The 16,990-nt window shown below is 40.0% G+C and overlaps 1 protein-coding gene across 1 annotated transcript in view; it reads right to left on the bottom strand.

Moving 5' to 3' along the window:
- The window catches only part of LOC135710925 (uncharacterized), a 209,204-nt gene that overhangs the window by 155,123 nt on the left and 37,091 nt on the right, over nt 1-16,990 (bottom strand). Inside the window, exon 2 of the mRNA XM_065233630.1 lies at nt 8,663-9,138. Coding sequence (XP_065089702.1) covers nt 8,663-9,128 — 466 coding nt within the window. The 5' untranslated portion in view covers nt 9,129-9,138. The remainder of the gene's footprint in view (nt 1-8,662; nt 9,139-16,990) is intronic.

Below are 16,990 nucleotides of genomic sequence, written 5' to 3'. Positions count from 1 at the left end.
AGAACAAGATCCTTAGGATGGTCCTAAACAGTCCCCCGCGGACTAGAAATTCTGAGATCCACTTCCTGGCTGGAATTCAAACATTAGAAGAACGGAGAGTATTCATCCTGGAAAGGTTCAGAGACACCTGTCTGACATCAAATCATCAGATCATACGTGATCTAGCACGTTAGGTTAAGTTATACTCGTATTTAGGTAGGTTATCACTTTTTTCAGTTCAAATAAAACACATCCCTAAAGGGATATTCTGTAAACTAGTTGAAAAACGCAAATATTAAATTAGAATATCAAATTAAACAAAGATGAAGAGCCAAGTAGGCTAATCAATTAAAATGATAAATCAATGTACTACCATAATCAACAGAAATAAACATAATTTTACTACTACGATCAGTCCCGTACTGTACTGTACTGTAATAATGGATGGCACAAGGGTTGAGTGGTCCACCGAAGTAACATATCTTGGTATGTTATTTGACGAGAAGCTCCTTTTCCGCTCGCACATAGATAGGGCAGTAGTTAAGTGTTCCAATCTAGTTAGGTGCTTGTATCCGCTAATTTGCCGCAGATCTCGTCTCTCTAGGGTGAACAAACTGGCTGTCTACAAACAAATCATTGCACCTGCGATCTTCTACGCAGCTCCGGTGTGGGAATCATGTGCACAAACTCACAGGAACAAGATACAGGTCGCGCAGAACAGGGTACTGAGGATGATCCTCCATCAAGAGGCCAACATTCCGAAAGCAATTGATAAGCAATTTGTATATAGTAGGTTAGGTGTATATAGTAGTTGTAGATTAGTTGTAGCTGTAAATAGTAATTTTAAGTAGTCTCATTTTCCCAATTCAAAACAAACCAATCCCACCAGGGTGGTCATACTCTAACAGGCCTGATAGGACTAGGAACAGTAAATAATAATTAAAATTTCATAATAAATAAAGTTGAAAAGACGCATCTGTGGCACTTGAAAATTCATACATGTAAACCAAACAAATACAAGAAATATAGATCATACAATTTATCTAAAACAATTATATCAGTCCCATTAGCGTAAATGTTGGAGGTGCCGCAGGCTATGGGGCAACATGTTTTCAAATTTTATTCTGTATTCTTGCGGAACATTTGAAAAGGGCCTATGCTCGGCCTCTCTCTTTGATTTACCACGGCAACATAAACGAATTTCTCGCTAAGCTCACAGGACAGTTCAACATAAGATGATGTTAGCTGTATATTCACTATATTCATAGCCTGGCGGAGAGAATCTCGGTAACCAATTGAGTTGTCAGTTTGACCAATTAAGCTGTCAATTCACGATCAACAACAGAAAAAGGCACATCAGCTATTACGAACAAAACTTCCGGAAGCCGTTTCTCGTGACTTAAGCCTCACCTACGCAAACTAACTCAAATTTCCCCTATCCGATGATGAAAGCATAATCAAAGTTTTGTTTAATTGATAGTACCATTTCAATTGTTGGTCTACAATATATTGAATTGGTTCCGCTCTTCGATAGATCGAAATTCTATCCGCCAGATTATAAATATAGTGACTACAGTTAGCTTGCGCCTGAATCAACACACTGAATGAATGGGAAATTCATTTGCAGATTGATTATTTAACTTTATTGGTTCGTCAAATATTGTTGTAATATAATAAGATTGTGTTTAAAGTATGTAGAGCACAATAAGGCAGATTAAGTAAAAAGTTGTTAGGCTATGATTTATGTTTTTGAGCAGTGCAGAAACTGAGACCAATAAAAAATATCCATTAGGGCTCGTAAATATATATATGGTTAATATCAAAAACGAGATTATACTGGGTAACAAAGGTTCTATTCACCTGCCCGGTGGATCAATTTGGGTTTTTAATTAATAAATTTGATAAGGAGCATTGCTAGGTCAGTACTTAAAGTATCATTTGAGCTTAAAAATCCTAGAAATACTTATGGAAAAGTTATGAAAAATCGAGCGTTTTGCCCCGAATGTATTTTTGCCTGTTCTACTCTACATGCTCTTTGAAAGTCCACTGCGACCACATTTTTGATCTATTGTAGTATATCCCGTGTCCTTAGTTTAGTGCATGTCGTATTACTCCATCACTATTGAGAAATGATGAAGTATTCGGTTTTGATACAGTTGTCATTCTTGCCTTCATCGCAAGGAATCGATTCTAATTGAAAGGTTCCGCTTTTTATACCCTTCGGAGTGTTGGAACACCCTCCAAAGGTGCGCCCCTTTTGTCAGTCAAAATTGGATTTCTTAGCAACAAAATTAAAGAATGACACCGATAATGACCATGCATCAGAACCCTAGTCCTAACCACTTCAAACTAGGGAACAACGAATAGAAGATTAGGAATCACATACATGAAGTCTAACTAAATCATTTTTTCCTTGTTTCAAGATCATCCTCAGTGGACAAAACTGAGTCTTATCACTATCAACAAGGCATAACAAGTAACAAGGACTAAGATATGTTTCTTTGATTTGTCAAGACTTGGAATCGGTGGTAGATCTTACATCTTATAACTTACCACGAAAAGGTGACCTAGTCACGTTACGGGGCACTATGAAAGCTTACTTTTACTAAAAATGCAATCAGTCAGTAGGACATTTTGAATAACGCGCGTATTTTGGTCCACGCAGTGGCTGTTCAAACTGCATCAGTGGTGTCGGCGTCATAAGTATTTCTTTGAAAAGTGAAGTCACGCTTTAAGCGATGGATGTAATGGCTAAGACTTGTAATGTAAGTGATCTGATGATCTGCGGTCTTTAGAAAAACGAACCGTGGATCATCAACTCACTTCAGTGTATCGGTCATTTTGAACAGCTTGGGAGCGGATCACCCATATCTACTTCTTAGTCTAATCGAAACCATTTTCGACCCCAATCATCTTTCGACCTGACTGGCCTACACCAGTTTTGCAACCAACTTAGACCTAACAAACATAATTTAGCCTATTCTTCGGGCCAAAGGAATTATCTCCCCCAGCCCGGAATAATAACCTCAGCATTATTAAATCTCCACGACAGGAAAATCTGCTTCCCCGGCTTGAGTCAATTTAAATTCATAAAAAATGCATGCGAAGAAAATCGGATCCAACGTCTTTTGGTTGGTTGGCGTGACTCTTTCCACCCTCTGTTGTCTGTCTGATCCCTTCAAAGCGGTTGGAGAATGTGGCGCTGGATGAGAGGGGGTTGGAAGGCTAAAATAGATCCTCGTTAGAAGCGAGCTCAGAAGAAAAAGAAAAATCCAAACCGAAAAAAGGCAAACATTCAACCACTCCTTTCAAATGAAAGTCAAAGCTGGCAGTCAGCTAACCACTCGAAGCACGAAATCCGAAGAATTACGTCTGCTGAATATTAATTTTGAATTTGCAAGTTCTTTTTTTAACAGTTCAAGGATGTACACAAGAACAATGAAATTGGCCTCTCGGATGGTCTTTGTTTCTTTTCAGTTTTATAAAGACTATGTGGTTAGTTCGCGTGGACAAAACTTAACAAGGCCATCAAAGTAGTATTATTCAAAACTTGTATCGAGGCTCTGCAAATTTTCCATCACAATTAACCAATCGTCAGTGATGGTATCTGACGGACGTTTCCGGCAGCAGCGGCAATCAGCTGCAATTTTCCCTCCAATTACAGCTTTGCAATCGGAAGTTCTGCATTCCGACAGCTATTTCCGACCGGCCCAGGCCCAACGAAATGCGGTGGTGCAACAGAAATTGACCTCCTGTTGATTGATATATGGCTTACAGTATGCGGTTCGCCTCGTACCACCTGCAGTTTGGCTTCCTGTTCCTTGTTGCTCCAGGAGCTTAATAACTTCAAGCAGTGTGTGTGTGTGCGGAGGGGAGGGGTGAAATGCGTATTCCACGAAGGTGGTAGGTACTCGTATATGCACACTCAAGCCCTGTAGCAGGCGAAACTGCTTTTAAAGTAGTTTCGCAAACTAAAACTGTCTGAGAGTTGGTGCAACAGAGATTATAAAGTCTTTAACATTTCTGCCGCTGCCAGTCGTCAGCGAAAATATTGCCTGTCTCAACTCTTTCGGTGTACAGCAGCTACAGTGTAGCAACTCCAGTCAACTTGTTAGAGAGTATATAATTCCTCGGTGTGTGTATGTGTGTGTGTGTATGTGTGTGTGAATGGACCAGAGAGGGAAACTTTTTTAATTAAACACAGCGAACATTTTGCATGCAACGTACGCGACTGACATGCGGGAGGCGGAAAGTGCTTTACTTGCTCCATTTATGTCAAACAGATAGGACGGGGTGGAACGGGGGAATACTTTTTGCGTTCCTAGGAATTTTGGGACTCCTGTGGCTGTAACTCGTTTTATTGAATTGACACACTACCTGTTATGTGCATCTGCATTAAAGTATGCCCAAATGTTACGATTGATTTTTGAAATTTCTTGCTTTTGCATGGTCTTATAAGTTTATCAATAAGTATATTTTAAATCTTTTAAAGGTTACATGGGTTTTGGTAATGGCTTCAGATCCATAATTAAGATTAATGGGTACAAATGTAATTAGCCAGAATACAGTTATGGTTCCTATAAATGGATCCTGGAGACAGCGGAACGATCCTCCGAAAGATTCAGAACATCCATAAAATTGATCATTCCACGAAACTGATCCTAGAGCTCCGCGGTTTTTTTCGAAAACATAAGTAACTGTGATATTTGGTTTTTCGAGAAAAACCATGGTTTTTTCACAGTTTTATGTATGAAATACTTTTACGGATGTTCCGAATCTTCCGAATGACTGTTCAATAGCCATCCAGGTTCATGTTTATATCACGACCCCAAATTTATTCTTTTATCACAGTTCCTAATATTTTTTTTAATAAACTGCGGAGCTTTAGGATCAGTTTCATGGATTTACCACTTCTTAAATAATTTCAGATCTTCCACAGGACGGTCTCATGCCCATCTAGGTCCATGTTTACGTCACGACCTAATTTTTTTCTTATATCACAGTTCCGGGTCCATGTTTATAGCATGACCCCAAATTCTTTCTTAAATTACAGTTCCACGTGTTTTCGAAAAAAAACTGTGGAGCTCTACCATCAGTTTTATGGATTGACCACTTTTATGAATTGTTCGGATCTTTCGGAGGATGATCCTTTGGCCATCCAGGCCCAGGTTTATGTCATGATCCCAAATTATTTCTTATATCACAGTTTATAATGTTTTTTTTTTTTAACCGTGGAGCTCTAGGATCAGTTTCATGAATTGACCGCTTCTACGGATGTTTCGGATCTTCTGGAGGACGGTATTATGGCCATACAGGTTCTTGTTTATGTCATGATCCCTAATTCTTTCTTATATCACAGTTCCTAATGTTTTCGAAAAAAACCACGGAGTTCTGGGATCAGGGATTTAAGGATAGTTAGACCACTTTCACGGATGTTCCGGATCTGTCGAGGACCGTTTTGTTATCCCCATGTTCCATATATAGTAAACATGATTGTATTCTGGCTAATTATCAATATTTGTGCCCATTAATCTAAATTATGGATCTTAAGCCACTTGCAAAACCCATAAAAAAAACTTTTCAAAAAAACGTGTAACGACTCTTTTTGCTTTTTAAAAAAGTAGTCGACCCTATTTTCAATCTTTCAAAGATCATCACCGCGTGGTGTGAGTGGTGGTGTCCGGTCGTCATCATCAACAGCAATAACAGCAGCAGCAGAAGCAACAGTGCTTTCGGCGCGTGGCGTTGTACATTTTTCTCCAGTACACAACGAAAGGCTCCCCGCAAGCAGCTAGCTATCAAAGCTGCCTGGATTCACCGAAGAAGGAGGAAGAAGCCGCACCACTACTGATCGGATTCAGTTGCTCGTCGTGAGCCGCTGTGGGCCATCTATGCCAAGCACGTCACCCTTGTTCCAAACAACATATAGCTCGCCAGCCTCATCCGTGCTGAACACCCTAATAGCTCAGCATTACTCAACCATCACGACAAAACGGTTCATTTCAGAACCACCATAAATTATTGTTGTTCAAGAGTTAATTTTCATAGAAGGTTCGCTCGCCTTGCTGCCAGCCACATCACCCCCAAAGCTCTTTGATAATGTACCCAGGAACAAAACGTTTGTAGTCAAATGCGTCAAGTATTTAAGTGGTACATACATACAAATTCTCACAATGACCCAATACAACATGATCATGTCAATTAACCAGAAACACTTAGAACTAAGGTAAGGTTTTCTCCAAGACGCTAGAAAAGAGCAGAAAAATCTCAAATTTATATGATTGATCGCGAATATCTCACGGAATTGGATTTTTTATTATCTATTGAGCAAATCAAAAAATCCGTGCGTTTTGTGCACGAAAATTCGTAAATTTGTTATCAGAAAACGAGGCGTTTCCGTGATGGGAAAAAGTGCTTTCCCTAACACAGTCGCCGAATATTGATACCGAGAACGTAATTCTACGTCAAATCTACGGTCGTGTCTTGGATACAACCTTTTATTTTTTTTCTAATCGCATAAATTCATCCCAAAAATTCTTCTCATAATTCTCAAAAAAAAAAAAAAAACTGTGTGAATACTAAAAATTTTCAATACAAAGAATTTTCAAAGTAGTTCGAAGCTCAAAATTTTCTATAATGTTTTAAAATGCAGTTTTTTGGGTGTTATTCAAAGTTTGACACCTTGAGTGGACTTACAGAAACCAACATTTGACCAAGTCCAGTTATTAATATCAAAATTTATAATTAGCCCAGAATCTTGAATATTTCTTATCCTGTTATTCTGAAATTTGTTCTTTGGCCTCGATCTTGAAATGATTTTCATGGAAATCTTTTTTTTTATTCAAGAAATTAATAAAAGTTTTAGATCAATAGTCAAAATTCTATATTTGGGGTATTAAGCAGCCCAACAAAGTTCAATTTTATGGCCTTCAAAAATTTCTGTATTTGGGCACCTAGAAAAAAAAAATAAAAATGAAATTTGGACTTGCAGCTTGAACGTTTTTCAAGAAGCTGTAACTAACTACAACTAAAAATTGCTAAATTAGAGGGAAGTGCCTCCTGCCTCTCTGGATATGCCAGTGTTATCAATACATAGGTTTTGATCCACTGGTCAGTTGTGAACTGTCCTTAAATGGGTCACAGGAATTAACACAACTTCGTCATAAGTTATTGAATTGTGATGGAAAAATTATCAGAATTTGAAATAACATAAAAATAATTAGAATTGAGCGTAATTGTTTTGATTTTATGTAAGTTAAAAGACCTAAATTTCAAACTACTATAAACTTGCTGAAAATGCAAACACTATCACTAACACTATCTTAAATAAATAAAGCCATGTGGTTTCAGATAACCTAGTCAGTTAAAGTACGGTATTACCTGACGAACGCATCCATTGTGACTGCCATACTATATATAATGTCATGCATTGGTTGGCATATGAAGTTCTCAATTAACAGCTGTCGAAGAGGATCAAACAATATTAAGTTGAGAGCAGTTGTAAGCTCACGTAATAGCGTGAATGACAGGAAAAAGAAGATCATCTACCGATTCGTCTAATTAATCCGGATATCGTACAAGACTTTGTTGAGCTTGATTAAATTTGAGATCTGTTTGGTAAAATTCTGTTAAAGAATACAAATAAAATATTAAACAGATCAAAAAATTGAAAAAGAATAAAGAAGATGATTGAAAATGCACAAACAAACTGCAATTATCCGAAGAAACTCGCTCGCCCTTTCTTCTCTGAATTTAAAATATTATTCAAAATAATTACGCCACTCTTCCGAATAATCAAATTCTTATGGACAACCCCCACTTCCCGCCCACAAATGCAAATCCCTGACCAGAAAGAGCACATTTTCTCCACAGCAAATTCTTCTACCTGGTCGGGTCATAAAAATGGCAACCACAAAAAGAAATGACACTCTCTACTCCATTTCCACGGCCACATGTGCTCGCCCATATAAAAGCAACAAAAGTGCGTCCCAAAATCATATTCAATTGTCCATAAATTCTCCGAGCTTATGCCGGGCTCGACTTTCCAACAACAATGGCAGGATGTTCCATCGCGGCAAACGCGCTGAACGTCATACCCGTATGAGGACGACACTCACGTACCCATTGGAATGGATCATATTTCGCGAAATATATCTGTCTATCTGATGCGTGTTCTTGTGTGTGTGCGTGGGGGGGGGGGGGCGAACGGCATTGTCCCAGCGACCATAAATTATACAGCTAATATCCTGTCCCCGAAAACATGACACTCTCCGACGACGATGACGACCACCACACTCGTCAAAGTGTCGTCATTCGGGGGTCGAATTCTTGTTCCGCTGAGGGACATTGTGGGAATTTCCGATAAAATCCATCGAATACAGTTGCAGTTTTTCCAGCGAAGAGTCCCACTGTGCGCATCTTGGCAACGATGGTGATGGCGATCCGAGATGGAAACAAGTGATGGAACACTGTCACTCTCACGTGCCAGCATCATCATAAATGTTGGAGCTTCTTTCGATGTGACCATACTTCTTCTGGGGATGCTCAATTTTTCCCATTCAATTGAGACAAATTTAGTAGATTACAGGCACTTAAGAATCCCCAGTGCGAGCATTGGAAGCTCTATACGGTCCCCGTTCTCATAATCATAAAAACGAAACATCGAATATCCCGCAAAACTCACCTGTACAGAACTTGGGCTCGTCGCTTTTGTCCAGGCAATCGAAGCTTCCGTCGCAGTATTTTGACGACGCAATGCAGGTTCCATTACCGCATCGAAACTGGGCCAAATTACAGTGACTGGTAGCCGCACTTGATCCAGGCCCAGCTGCACTCCCACCACCATTGCTCCCGTTGGTAGCGGCGGCGGCGGTGGCGACAGCAGCAGCGGTGTTGTTGATGTTGTTGTTGTTGTTGTTGTTGTTGTTGTTCTGCCGGGCAGCAAGGGCCGCCGCTATCGATGCGGACGACAGGGAAGCTATCGCTTGGGGAGCAGACCGTTCCCGGCCACTGCCTCCTGCTGACCGTGCGGTGGCACTTCCTCCTGCTCGCGAGCCATTTCCGCTGCTGCCGTTGATCGAATCTACCGTTGGGAGTCGATAACTTAAGAGCGCGACCAACAGCGCTATTAAGTATTTCCACTCATCCATCCGAGAGTCTCTGCAAAAGGGAAAAGAAAATGAAAATGGGAGAAAATTAAGTAGCTGAACTGCTGAAGGTATATTTTGAAATTTTAAGAGATGTAACATTGGACCTAGATCGACCATTTTTTGTTTATTGCCCATTTGTTGACAAAAATCTCTTACTTTTGTAGAATTATCGAACGTGATCTAAAACCACTAAACAGCAGTACAGTACCCGTTCGAGTTAAGCAAGGTTCGATTTTGGCAACAAAACCACCAAACCGGATGGATTTTGAAAATAATGTATTTTCACTCCTCGTGATTACAATGTGTAATACAAGATTCATTATCATTAACATCTATGACCTAAAGATGACTCACGGTGGTCCAGACTAAACAAAATCATAAATTAAATTTCAAAATAAAACCGTTCGATTCTGGCACGATTTTGTTATTAATGTATTTGATAACGCTAAACCGAATTAACTTTACAGAGCCGAGGATTCTTGTTCACTATACAATACTTCTTAAAACTATAGTCAAAAGGTACAGCACAATAAACAATTTATTGTTCGCTATCCAATAAGCCTCCTCCATCAGAACGGGAGCCGCATATGCAGTGTTGCTCTATCCATTCCAATTGATTGAATAGTCCAAAACGGAGATTCACCCCACTTGTTCATCGCAAGAGGCCCCGGTGCGATGGGCGGCCTACCGATCGGTCAACTGTAATGTTTTACTGAATTTAGACAATTTGGCTAGCTGCAGAGTAAGTTTCGGTGCGCTCTGTTGTGTTCTGTTTAGCAAGAGCCTATGGGCGTGTAGATGAGCTAACTACACTGTGCAGCACAGATTTCCACATTCCAATCCGGTAGAGATTACGAGTTATATTGTTGCAAGGATGGCTCTAAGTCTGCACTAGCAAGTAATGGTGCACCTGCTTCTTCGAATGTACTACCAAAATGTTGGTGGGATCAACAGCTCTCTCGCCGAGTACCAATTGGCCTTCAGCGACGGTTCCTATGATGTTTACGCACTTTCCGAAACTTGGCTCAATGGACATACCTCAACGAATCAGTTGTTTGGCGAATCATATTCCGTTTATCGACAAGACCGGTCGCCTTCGAATAGCAACAAAACCACTGGAGGTGGTGTTTTGCTGGCTGTTCGCTCGAGTTTTAAATCCCGTACGCTCGACCCTCCTGATGGCTCGGCGGTTGAGCAAATATGCGTTGTGTATATTCCCCCTGATCGAGTAAACGATGAATCTTTGATCGAAAAGTATATCGAATCGCTTAACTGGGTGGTTTCGCAGTTAGGACCAAGAGACAACGTTATCATCCTAGGCGATTTCAACTTGAGCTCGATCTCTTGGCAGCGTAGTTCACATGGTTCCCTGTACCCGATTACATCACGATCCTCGATTAGCCTGGCATCACGGAAGCTGCTTGATGCGTATAGCACCGCTGGACTCAGACAAATGAGTGGAATTGCAAATGAAAACAATCGTACGCTTGATATATGCTTCGTCAGTGAGGAACTTTGCGAGCACAGCACAGTTATGCAAGCTCCATCACCGCTCGTTAAAATCTGCAGGCATCATCCTCCTGTACTGATGGAATTCAAGATAAGTCCACAGCAACGCTTCCAAGATACCTCTGAAAGCATCGCCTATGATTTCAGAAAGGCTGACTTCAACAGGATGAACGAGTTCCTCGCACATGTCGATTGGGACGAGGTGCTTCAAAATTGTGATGCCAACCTCGCTGCGTCGACCATATCTGGTATCCTGTGGTATGCCATCGATCAGTTCGTTCCCGTGAAGTCTAGACACGAACCGGCTAAGCCAGCCTGGTCAAATGCTGACCTCAAGCATCTTAGGACTGTGAAGCGAGCAGCTCTCTGAAGACATAGCAAGTATCGCACGGACTCTACGAGAATGAGATATATGGCAGCGAGCACTGAATACAGCCAACTTAATAATCGTTTGTACAACGCATATCAGGACCATTTGCAAAGGCGCTTCAAGACAAATCCCAGAAGTTTTTGGCGTTACGTCCATGACCAACAGATGGAATCCGGACGGCCCTCTACGATGACCAACGGATTGTTCGAAGCTGATTCCACCACTGACATCGCGGACCTGTTCCGTTCTCAATTCAGCAATGTTTTCACTAATGAACACATCGACCCGCAGGATGTAGCCGTCGCCACCAGAAATGTTCCTCAACTTTCGGCCTCTGGGCTACAGTTCGTGATCACGAACGATATGGTTATATCGGCCGGAAAGGATTTAAAATCCTCCACGGGATGTGGTCCGGATGGGATTCCATCGCTTGTCCTCAAATGCTGCGCGGATACACTTGCAACACCACTAGCAAGAGTATTCAACCTATCTTTGGCTACTGGTGTATTCCCAAAATGCTGGAAGCAGTCGTATGTTTTCCCAGTTTTCAAGAAAGACTGCAAGCGGATTGTTTCGAACTATCGGGGCATAGCTGCGTTGAGCGCCACTTCTAAGCTGTTTGAGGTGATCGTTCTGCATAAGCTGGTTCAGAACTACGCACACTACATTTCGATTGATCACGGATTTATGCCTAACCGTTCGACGACAACTAATTTGACTTGTTTCACTTCGTTCGTGATCCGCCAAATAGAAAATGGTCAACAAGTAGACGCTATTTACACAGACTTATCCGCGGCGTTTGATAAAATGAATCATCAAATCGCAGTTGCTAAATTCGACAAGCTGGGAATGAACAGTAACTTGCTTTCCTGGCTTCGATCCTACCTAACCGGTCGAAGTATGTCCGTCAAAATTGGAGACCACGTTTCGCCCTCCTTTCCGGTTTGGTCCGGTGTTCCCCAAGGAAGTCACTTGGGGCCGTTTCTATTCTTGCTGTATATAAACGATATCAATTTCATCTTGAAATGCCTAAAACTCTCGTATGCCGATGACCTGAAGCTTTACTACACGATTAAGCAACCACAAGACGCGTTTTTTCTGCTACAACAACTGGAAGCCTTCGCTGAATGGTGTCATATTAATCGAATGTCGCTGAACGTGTCCAAATGTTCGGTTATTTCATTTGGCCGCAAGCAATCACTCTTCCATTTTAGCTATGCTTTGGGAGGCGTGAATCTACAACGTGATTCGACAGTCAAGGACCTGGGGATTCTGGTTGATACAAAATTAACCTTCAAGGATCACGTCGCGTACGTTGTGTCTAAAGCCTTATCGCAACTAGGATTTTTATTTCGCTTTGCAAAAAAGTTCAAGGACGTTTACTGCCTAAAAGCTTTATACTGCTCAGTTGTGCGCCCTATCTTGGAGTATTCGTCTATCGTCTGGTCTCCTTATTACCAAAATGAAATTCAACGCATCGAAGCTGCTCAGCGAAAATTCGTCCGGTTCGCTCTACGTCATCTTAGGTGGAGAGATCCATTCAACCTGCCCAGTTATGAAAGCCGTTGTCTACTTATAAATCTGGAATTACTAGAAGCAAGACGCAACGTGGCAAAAGCGTGCTTTGTTGGGGATCTTCTGCAAGGCAACATTGACAGTCCTACGCTTCTTAGTTTCTTGGACATCAACACACGTCGTCGCAATCTTCGGTCGCACTCGTTTATCACCATCCCTCCGGCAAGAACTAATTATGGCTTTCACGAACCTTTGCGAAGCATGTCCCGTGTATTCAACCGGTGTTATTATGTGTACGATTTCAACGTGTCACGAGAAACAAACAAGCGTAGTTTTAAACAAGTTTTATGTTAATTTATGTTATTCGTTAGTTTTGTATTTAGCTGTAGAACAGGTGTCATTGGGGTAAACATTTTTCCTGTTGACTGATAAACAATAAATAAATAAATAAACAACTCGACGCAACGATTACATGATCATCGTTCATCTTTCCATCCATTCGAGTTCGCTGTTTGCTTTAGATGCAGAGGATTTCAAAGGATGCCTGAGGCATTTTCTTCCTGCATCGATCAGGTTACGGCTTCGTTTCTGAACTCTTGAAAGTAATCAGTAATTCAAATAGACATCGAGTCATAATCTTGTGGATCGGTCGAGATTGTTTGAATACCGTACACGTTTGATAACTTCCAGTTTCTCTTTCACATATAATGATTCCCCGACTTACATCCCTACCTTTGAACCACGCTCTCGAAGAAACATTTGGAGTAATGGAATGTAGCCACCGCCTAAGAGAATTACTTATCCAATCGTTTTGCCAACTAACGGGTGTTCAATAAAAAATGAGAATGATTTCAGTGCCATCCATATTCATTGACGTTTTTTTTTTTTTGATGAATAAACATTATGTTTTTAATAAAAAAAAAACTGGATTCGTTGAATTTGTTTTTTGTTTTTTACTAGCTATGTGACTGAAAAAATTCTCATTTTTTATTGAACACCCGTTATTCAGAGAACTCTGACGTACTAATGGGAAAAATTCATCGTGTGAAATTCTTCTATCATAAATCTCGCCTTGTTGTGCGCTCACCTTTGCGAGAGAGTCTGCCTTCTCAATAGCCTGAATCGAACTGAGACTATCCGAGAAGATGAAGTAATGGCCTGTGGGCATGTCCAAAATCATCCCGAATGCGAAGTTGATTGCTGCTAGCTCAGCAACATAAACGGAACAAGGTGGCTGAAATTTCTGCAAGACGGTTGAGTATTCATTGAAGACTCCGAACCCAGTGGATCCATCAATGCGTGATCCATTGACTTGTTGGTACTTTTCAGCAAAAATAGTGGGAATTGAGATAATTCGAAGTTGATCTGGAACTCCTTGAATAGCCGGTTTCATGGAGAGATCATTGTACATGGGGGAACTGTAGTTAGTAAAGCGTACACGAGGGGGGTTATAGTTGATAACACATAAACTATTTCATAGTAAATTTCGTCACATGTCACACCTCTACATTTAAAATTTGAGGGTGGCGAAAGGTGTACACTATTTTAAAATAAAGAACTGAGTCCTTACATGGACTGCGTAGAAGTTCCAGTAAATTTCCAGGCAACAAATGAAATAGGAGATCAGCTAGTTTTGTAAAATCTCAGTGAACCGCTTAAAAATCCAGTGAAGTTCAATTTATTTCAAATAAATGCAGATAGTTTTGTAGAATTAAATCAAACTTTAAGAGGAAGTTTTCCACTCCCATTACGATTAAATTTTTCTAAAAATATTGGAAAAATATGTTAGAAATCTAAACTTTCTAAATTCCTGAAGAAAATTATTTTTTTGGAAGTGGTTGGACTCAAAAAACCGTGAAACATCGACCTTTCGGTTTTGCTGAGGGTCTATTTTGTTTTTCATGATTTGATAGAAAACAGGGGGAGCTTCATTGAAATTATTTTTCTTGACCTTTGTAGATCTTCTTAAAACTTCAGTTATTGTGTTAGTTCAGTTATGCCTTAGCTCAGTTGGTAAGGACGCAGCTACAAAGCAAGACCATGCTGGAGATGGCTGGGTTCAATTCCCGGTCTGGTCTAGGAATTTTTCGGGTTGGAAAATTTCTCGACTTCCCTGGGCATATAGTATGATTGTACTTGCCACACAATTATACCAATGCAAAAATGGTACAGGCATCGAAAGCTCTCAATTAATAACTGTGGAAGTGCATCTAGAACACTAAGTTGAGAGCACGCAATAAGCTAAAATGCGATAACCATTAAGCTTGAAATGCGAATAAGAAGAAGGACCTTGGCAGAAAATCTTCAAAAATTCGGAAAGAGAAATTACAGTAGTTCCGCGATCTTTGTAGAAGTTAAGCGAGTAAAGTTGAACTTTGTACATGTTCAAGGAATTTCACAGAACATCGGTCAACTTTGTCAAACGTAGTGAACTTCGTAGGAGATCAGAGGCTTAGTGCTATTGGGGAATATCGTAAAAAATCAACAAACTTCGGAAGTTTTGGAAACTTTGTGTCGCACAAATGTTGAGGAAATTTTAAGGAAGGTTAAGGGTCGTCCAGCGTTTGGTACGGTATGTCCACGCATCCTTCCACCCCTTAAGATTCACGAAATGCATTGTTGTTTAAATATACCTTGCCAGCACCATATTTGACACGTTCCTAATGATAACGCACTCGTCTATTTTTGACAAGATATTGTTTAAACCTTGAGCACTGAAACTAATATTTGCAGAAGTAATATTTCAAAAATAATTATTAAAAATAGTCGAACATTATTGAATGCGTCGATTTAGGAACCGCTTCGAATATGGTGCCTCCACGGTTTATTTGAACTGGAATCCTCTCACAGAATCATCTTTGCGGCAAATGCAAAGCAGTAGGCCTGGTCGTTTTGATGTTTGTGTCATATCTCAGCTATGCTGCAAACATCAATGTTGACAAGAAAAATGATTAGGTCTTATCTAACCTAAGGGTCATTCCGCGCCAAGTGTACACAGCACATGAAATTGACCTCTTCCGATTTGGACCAAATTTGTAGGGAATGTTCATTTAAGTTTAAATTTTCAAAATCCAAAGTTTTATGCTAATCGGAGCACCCCTCGGTCAAGGGGCGCATTTTCCATTTTTCGTGATTCTTTGGAAAGCACTACTTTCTTTTGTTCATATCTCCGGAACAAATAAAGCTACAAATTGCATTAGGTATTGTTTTTTTTATTTTATTTTTTCCATTTCCTCTTCATAAGGGATTCATTCTCATGACTTATTGCGTGAAATAATATTTAAAGAAAAAAAAATCTATTACATTACCAAAAACAGTGTTGCCAAATTTAAATATTATTTAGCGACTAAAAACTATAAAAGTGATTTTTTAAGTTGATGCATCTAAATATTTGGTTTGATTGCACCATCGTGTCCCATAGCATTTTTACATAAGATAGACTGTCTAAAACAAAGTTCAATGCAATGTAACATTTTCGGAAAACAAATTAAAGAAAAGCGTTTTTTATTTTTCTGATGCATTTTCTAAAGCAATGGAATTAATATCCAAACCTATTATTTTAAAAGTTTTCAGAGGGTAAGTGCACAACGGACCTAAATCATTATTTTTTGGTACAAGAACGCCAAAATAATTATTTATTAAGATAAGACATTTTTAATTTTTTTTATATATATTAGGCGTCTATGTTTGAAGCATCTCTGGCGCATCTGTCTAGTTTATTAGAAGATTGCAGATACCGAGTGGAAAATGGTGGGTTCTATTCAGGGGGTAAGCCACTTTGCCACCTTGTGTTCAACACATCAAAAACACTCTTCAACACTCTTCGACACACTCAAACACATGAGAATCAATTTTTCAATCTTTTCTGGCAGCACTGCCATTCATTTGATGCCCTTTTTGTTTTTGTTGATTTTTTTTTTCTGAAGGAGGGACCTCCAGAAATCGGTAGGATTCCACAAAAAAACTGATCGAGACACCGAAGTAGCCCTCAACATTGAAAACATACAATTTCAACCTCTAACAAGCCAGAATATCTGTTACTGTATATGAATGAAGCGGATAATAATTATCATATCAATTTTTGATCGATAGCTGAAGACAGATCTTTCTTTCTAATGTGTTTGATACCCTTTCGTCGTGGATTTCATATACACAATATCAAATCAGAGAGATCCATCCTACTAGCTGCCGCTTACAAATAGGTTCGTTTTTTTTGCGAAATTTAGATCCAGAGATTGCTTAGAAAGGGGCGTGCTCGGTTTGGTTATCTGGGCTTGATTGCGACTGGAATTCGGTTGGGATGGATTCGAGAGGACTTTACTGGTTTGAGCCAGGATGTCAAGCATCATGACATAAGAATGTGACGACTGAGGGAGTACTTTTTGAGATCGGAGTGGACCTCCAGACATACATAAATACACAGCACATTCTTTTAGATAGGTGTTGTGGGTGACGATCAGGGTTGCGA

The sequence above is a fragment of the Ochlerotatus camptorhynchus genome, unplaced genomic scaffold (assembly GCF_037179485.1).
Source record: "Ochlerotatus camptorhynchus isolate MF236.1 unplaced genomic scaffold, CSIRO-AGI_Acam_v1.1 ptg000406l, whole genome shotgun sequence".
Classification (NCBI taxonomy): domain Eukaryota; kingdom Metazoa; phylum Arthropoda; class Insecta; order Diptera; family Culicidae; genus Ochlerotatus; species Ochlerotatus camptorhynchus.
This window is presented reverse-complemented; position numbering and strand designations above follow the sequence as displayed.